Source organism: Carcharhinus amblyrhynchos, chromosome 2 (assembly GCF_965287045.1).
Source record: "Carcharhinus amblyrhynchos chromosome 2, sCarAmb.v2.hapA, whole genome shotgun sequence".
In the NCBI taxonomy this organism is placed as follows: domain Eukaryota; kingdom Metazoa; phylum Chordata; class Chondrichthyes; order Carcharhiniformes; family Carcharhinidae; genus Carcharhinus; species Carcharhinus amblyrhynchos.
The window spans coordinates 68,150,427-68,157,450 of record NC_137325.1 but is presented as its reverse complement, the minus strand read 5'-3'; the positions used below and the strand labels follow the sequence as shown (position 1 = coordinate 68,157,450).

At 41.5% G+C, this 7,024-nt stretch overlaps 1 protein-coding gene across 1 annotated transcript; it reads right to left on the bottom strand.

The window, feature by feature from the left end:
* Positions 1-2,742: 2,742 nt before the first annotated feature.
* On the bottom strand, positions 2,743-5,628 carry twist1a (twist family bHLH transcription factor 1a). Its single transcript, XM_080216453.1, has 2 exons — positions 4,931-5,628; positions 2,743-4,223 (listed from the first exon to the last, which is right to left on the bottom strand). Exon 1 carries the CDS (start codon positions 5,449-5,451, stop codon positions 4,951-4,953), a length of 501 nt encoding a protein of 166 aa, XP_080072579.1. The 5' UTR covers positions 5,452-5,628; the 3' UTR covers positions 2,743-4,223; positions 4,931-4,950.
* Positions 5,629-7,024: the final 1,396 nt, after the last annotated feature.

Sequence of the window (7,024 nt, the reverse complement as noted above, 5' to 3'; positions counted from 1 at the left end):
TGTCTGCTTATTTACTGGTTGTATGGACTTCTGGGATGACTTGAAACTCGAATCGAACACCTGCACATGCTTCATTTTAATTTTCAAAGTCGCATTAAGGGCAGCTAATATTATAGAGTAGCAACATCTCAGCGCCGTGAGAAATTAAGTTTATTTTGTACCTGTATTTGTAGGTTGTGGATTGTTGGGGGGGGGGGTGGGGGGCAGACGTTAACCTTTAACATTAATCCTCAGTGGCTCTATATCCTCTGCGTACAACCCCCAAAGTGAAGAATGCTATTTACAAATGTATAACGAGCACTCCAATGTTATGCTTCCCCCCTCTTTTTTCACCCCCCCCCCCCCCAACACACTCCTCTCCATTACTTCCTACCCACCTTGGTAAACATTGTGTCTAAGTTGTTTATGAGATGGAATGAAAGAATAAAAAATCTTACATCACTTTATTGGGACAAACGGTCACTACAGAGGATTCCTGGGCAGCACTTCAAGTGAAATCATGAGCCTTGGAAGAATTCGATACTGTACAAGGTCAGAATATGTGCCAAAGCCGAGAGCTTACAGAACACCACAACTTATTTTGTTAAAAAAACTTGCCTTTACTAACACTCCAACTCACGGTTTATAACATAATTTGCCTTCTAGATAGAAGGTTATTGCAATAACATTGACAGAAGATGGCTTGACAGCCTTTTGCTGCATAGCCCCGCGGTGTTGTCACCCTTATTGATCACCACAAAGCAGCAGGGTTCTGTCATCGCCGAACAACGCTCTCAGGAACAGTTTTAGTAATATCCTGAGCGATAGTACTGATCTAGACCCAACAACGTCCATCCACGTGGAGCGTTATACAACTCGCTGTTATTCCGGCGGGGCAGCTCTTCAGTGAGTAGACTCTATCCTGCTCGCTTTTGGCGCGGACACAATTTAACCAGATGATCGAATAGAAGTGCAAACTCCAACTTTTCAAAAACTGTTTGTTCGTCATTTCTGTAAGTCGAAGTTATTTGGTGAATCATTTAAAATGCTACAAGTCATGGATTCGCCCTCGGGGGAAAGCAAGGGCGGAGGAGCTTTTCAATAATGTGGATACTCCATTCGAATACTGTTCAGCTAGAGAGTTATCAAAATAATGACTGGAACATGTTACTCCACAATACAAAGCTGCAACTTCCTTTGGCAGGACACACAAATTACATCACACGGGGATTTAAAAGAAACAGCTCCAAAAAAAAACTACCGAGGAAGGCTTTGCATGCAATCCAAATTTTGAAGAGTTATCTATAGGGATACTAAGTCATGCAGTATACAACGGGGTTGGATGGAATTATTAATGCAGCCACAAATGCCACACAACCACCGTCCTCTAACCTAGAGCTGTGGCAATTCATATTTCAAGCAACGCATAACACTTTCAATTGTAAACTGTCTTGCACTCATTTTTGTGAAAAAAAACCTTGCTTAAACATTGGCTTTTCGTTTCCTAAATAAGGCTTCGAGCCTTTTTTTAATTATTTGGCTTTTATTTTGATAAGCCCAGACCACCCCCTACCCCCCTACCCCCCTAGCCCACCCACGCCCCCCCCCCCCCGTGCCCCGTCCCCCCAACCACCACCACTTCCTCGACCGCTGACTTTTAAGAGGATCCGTGAGGATTTTAAAACGTTTCTGAGGAAATAAAACCGTGGTGGAGGTCTGGTTCTGAGGCTTTGAATGAAGCCTGTGCAGGCCTAGATATGGAATTCTCTGTGACCCTTGTTCAATGCAGTGCAACTTAATGTCCAATGTTGGGGATGGGGGTGGGGGGGGGGCGGTGTGGAGCGGTACATGCTATCATCAAATGTCCCCTTTACTTATTTAAAACGGTTGAAGATAAAATCTACCTTCGGTATAATGTAGCCGTTTAAAATTGTTTTCTGAAATGAACACTAACACAATCCATATTGTACATTTTTTGGGGGGGTGCTGAGTTGACAGAGATTTAATGCGGGTTATATTTTGGGCAGTTTTTTTGAGAGGGGTTGAAAATCAGACTTTGGGCCTACACACGGGGGAGGGTGGAGGATTCAGTGTAGTTTTAAAAGTGTGACGGAATGTAGATCTCTGGACAGGTCTTTGATGTGTGATGAAATGTCAAAGACAGACGAACAGCAATTGATGCCGAAGCCATATAAAATCGAGCTGTGGAACTCACATTCCCAGGATCGACAGGAATGTGGGAATTACTGTATCCACAATAACTCAGACCTACTACTTTAATCTCCACTTGATCCTAATTCATTGCTTTCTCCCTTTACAAGCAATGCACATACATTATCCTATAGATGTAACATTTAATACCAAACTATTTGAACCTTGCTGTCACCGAATCGAACCGAAAAAGAATTGCTCGATTCGGGTAACCATACGTATTTTCATGGTAACGAATGAAAACGAACACCCCTTTAAGCGAAAAATGAGCAACAAATTGAACCCTTTTGATATCAAAACACCCAAGAACGAATGCTGTAAAATAATGAAATTCTTCGGCAGCCAATCCATCAATTAGAAAGCAAATAAGGCTATCACCCTGTGTGGTAATATCTAGCGCAAGAGTAACGTTACAAAAACATTTCTACTATGTATTACCATTGGCATACTCTTTATTGGAAAAATCGAGAGCTGTAAGGAAGTAGCAAAGAGCCTGCCCCCATGACTTGCTGGTCTGTTAAGCTTAGGGTTTTGTTAGATTACACCATTTGGAATAACCCTTCACAAAGCCAAACCTTTCCGCCTTTGTACAGATCTACCCTTCCACTGCGCGAACCGTTCAGCTTGAATATGAAGGATTTAAAACTGCCATATATATGTGTGCAGCTTAACATAATGAGAGACAAATGTTTTAAACACGCTGTTTAGATTATACATCTGAAGCACATAAACATCTTATTTCATTACCAGCGAAATAAATAAGGTATTCTTTTTTAATCTGCATTTTGGATAGTGTAAAAAATATTCGCACTATACAATTCGTTCCAAGGAATTAGATAGAATAACCTATATCGTGCTTTCATAAATACTCTACTTGGTTCCTTAAATTCTGCACCTAACTCCCTTCCAAAGAAGTTATTATGTCACGTGTTTTAAGATGTTTATGTTCCATAGTCCATGCACAATATTAATATCAGTCTGTGAAATATAGCTTTAATTCGCAAATACCTTCTGAATTCACAAACTAGTTAATCGACAAATGGTGGGGCGCGAATCGCTCTTTTGGTCTTCATTTCGCAGCCCGGAGTTATGGCTAAGCAAATACTGCAGTATTGACATGAATCCAGGTCTTGAAAGCAACATAACATTGCTGTGCATGCTTTTAATTATAGCCTGTTAAAAGGTCAATAATCTGCCCGTGTTTGACGGTGTTCACCCTTTCTCCCTCTCATTCTAGCTCACTCGTCTTTGTCTGTCAGTAGCGGTTCTATTTGTCTTTTGTGCACCGTTTGTTTGTTAGATTCCACTCTCCCCTGGGGGCCGTTACAACTTACTACAAACAGCTATTCATCATCAAGTTTACCCCTTAAGTAACAACCGGATTAAACCGTAAAATAGCCGTATGTGTATATAATTTTGCCTTAAAGTTTAGATCATAGGTATTTATTGCAGAAAATATACATAGATATTTACAAAACAATCAAAAAATATGAATGCATTTAGACACCAGATCTTTATGCATTGAGACATGGCACATTAATAAATAAATAAATGTTTTTTTTCAAGAGAGGAAAGACTAACCAACTGGATTTTTTTTTGCAAGAACAGTTCGGTCCATTTTCTAAAACTTATCGGCACTCTAGACCAGGTCATGGTAGTAGTTTTGGGAAAAAAAGAAAATAAAATAAATCATCTTTCCTGCGTCCTCAATAGCAGATATAGACATGATTGTTGAAGGCATGCATAGTAAAGGAGGAATGAGTTCCAACAACATTCATCGTCTGGATAAAATGATGCGAATGGCAAAATACACCTCAGATGTACAAATGATTGTATTGCCGCACGATTGGATGGGTCCACGTCCAGGGCTCCATTTCTGTAAGTGCTTCCCACGCCCTTTCCATTAGTGTTTTTTTAAAAAAAACTTTCCTCTTATGATCCATCAGTGGCAAAGATCAACGTGTTTAAGTATCCAGACGTCAAACTCTGTTGTCTGTCCAGCCGTTGGCCCTTTTGTGACAAATCTTTTTCACCTAGGAAAACAGCAATGGATTACACTGAGATTAGCGAGCCAAGGGACCACTGCTTTTGGCACCTCTATTTGTCAGGGGAGTGAGGGTGGAGGTGGTGTTTGCGGGAGATGTGGAAGACCTCAATTTAGGTAAAGTGTTGCATCCCGCAATTGTGGATTGGGTATACTTTTTTAAAAGCCTATTTAGCGTTCTGGAACTAATACCTGCGCCCAGTGATGGTTTTGGACCATGGGTTTGGAAACTGCCTTCTAGAAAGGTCAGAAAGTGAAAGTTGTTGAATTTTTACAGTGGCAGATGGAGTTAGGAGGAGTGAAGAAGTGAAGGGAATCGTTCCTGATGAGAAATGGAGATACATGTGTCTGAGTGGGGAAGCGGGTGTGGGGGGCGGGGGCAGAGAAGGAAATAAGGAACAGACCCCAGAAAAAAAAGCAAGATGAAGGAGGAAGTGGAAACCTGGATTTTAAAAAAACAAAAATAAACCAGCAAGAAGGAGAAACAGCAAACACCGTTTCCAAAATAAATCTACAAACATGCTAAAAATAGTTGCATTTGGATTAAATGTTCCGCTGAATTGTCATTTTAGTCAAAATATTTCCAACCTGGACACACAGGGGACGTGAAGAACCGCCTCCCCTTTCCTGAGCAGTTAATAAACGTCTTTTGTTTTGGTGAAGCACATTTAATAAGTGTGCCAATCTGATGCTTACCTTTGTCCTAAGGGTGGTTGCTAATGTGATGTGGACATGGACCAGGCTCCCTCCATCCTCCACACAGAGAAAGCGTAACTGAGTCTCTCGTGCGCCACATAACTGCAGCTCGACATTTTGTTGTCCAGCTCGTCACTTTGTAAGACCTGGTAAAGGAAATCTATGTACCTCGCCGCGAGCTTGAGGGTCTGGATTTTGCTCAGTTTGTCCGACGGTAGGGTGGGAATGATTTTGCGCAGGGCTGAGAAGGCTTCGTTGAGGGATTGTGTCCTCTGGCGCTCCCTTACATTGGCCATGACCCTCTGGGTTTGCAGTTCTTCGAAGGACTGGGGGCTGCCGTCTCTCTTCTTGCCCCTTTTGACTGACGCGGGGCTGTCCGTTTCCTCTCCAGATTTCCTGCTCGGTCGCCTCTTTCTGACACTTTTCTTCAGCTGCCTGTCTCCTTCGTCCTCACTGTTGCTCAGGCTCTCTACTGGAGAGACTGGGGAGTTTTCTTCGTCCTGCATGATGACTTCTAACATCGGTTTAAAGAAACGAAAGGGTGTAATATTGGGATATCCAGCAGCTGACAGCCGCAGCGCGGTTACAGGGGTCGACTTAAATCAAATGAATTATCAAAAGCAGCTGAACTTATCCAAACGATGACTTCTGAGAGACGGCTCTGAATTACAGGAAACTTTTCAAAGGGGTAATATAGCTCTGGGTGCCTGGATCTTTTGGAAGATGGACCTGATTGGCTATTATGAATTTTCATCACCAAATGAGGTGGAGCCTTGTTGCAAAGACCGTCAGTTAACAGATTCACTGCAGCAAATATTTTAAACACAGCCTTCTATAGCGACTGCTGGCGTCATCCTTCCATACAGAATATTCTTTAAAAAGGGAAAACACTTGACATTTGCTTATCAATTTAACGAATGATTATGTTAGTGGCTTCAGTTCAGATATGCTCAGAACCTCTCGATTGCTCATTCCTGTTGCTTTTAGTGAATTGATTTGTTTTGGAGTGGGTTTATGGCATGATGTGCATTTTCTTTATACATATATAAATTATGTGTAAGGCAGATAAAAACCATTCCCAGCGGGATTGCTGCACATATGTTGATAACTTCAAAAAAACACACGTATTTAGGGCAAAAGTATCTACAAGCTTGGCCGAAAAGTGATATGAAGATGATCCGAAACGTGTTTGGCGGTTTATACAATAAAAGATTAATTCAGATCCTCAATAGTTTGTTCCATCTTCTACCATCTTTATTAATTCATTGACGATTATCGCGTCCCCGCCAACCACTATATTGGTATCAATAACATATTCCATGTAATTCTTGGCAATGAATTAAGAAGGAAACACACAATTCACCCGCCCTTTTTCTGTAAAGGAATTTTTTTTGTACTTTGGGTTTTTTTTAACAAAAAAGATATTCCACCTACAAAACACACTCTTTCCCTCGAAAGGGTGGCTTCTCACTTCAGGTCAAACGTCCTGCACATTGGGACACGAGCTTGCACGAGTGTAAAACATCTATCCCAAGGGTGAGGCGATTGTTTCTGCTGCCTTGCGTGGACGTCTAATAAGGACCCGCATAACTTGAAAAGCAAAATGGAAACAAATAAATTGACAAAAAGGCAAAGAACGGTAAAGTGCAATTAATCGCAACAAGAATCAAATTAAATGGCTTCGTTGCTGAATGAATGAAACGAGAAGATGAATTGGCGAAAAGAGCTCGTCAGAGCAAATGGAGAGATAACATCAAACAGGGGCAGACATGATTACAATCTAACAGTTGACAGCATTTGATTATCTATTTCACCGTGGATTCAAAACGCTAGGCCCGAAATAATGTCCATTTAAAATACAGAAAGGATACCTGTGCAGTGCAACAACAACATCAACAAGAAAAATCATTGAATGCTTTCCTTGAAATCCCCAGCCGGATACATCAACTTTATTTCTTCAGGGACAAGGAGTTTTCGTGCAAAGTTCCAGACACAGCGGGATCCCCGAGCAACAGTCAAACTGTGAGGCCCAAACGCAACATAAACATTACCTGGTGAGAGAAAAAGAGGAAAAGCGTCCAAGAACAGCACATA

What these genes read in the sequence shown, in the direction of transcription:
- twist1a (XM_080216453.1), bottom strand. Translation starts at nt 5,451, where the DNA reads ATGTTAGAAGTCATCATGCAGGACGAAGAAAACTCCCCAGTCTCTCCA.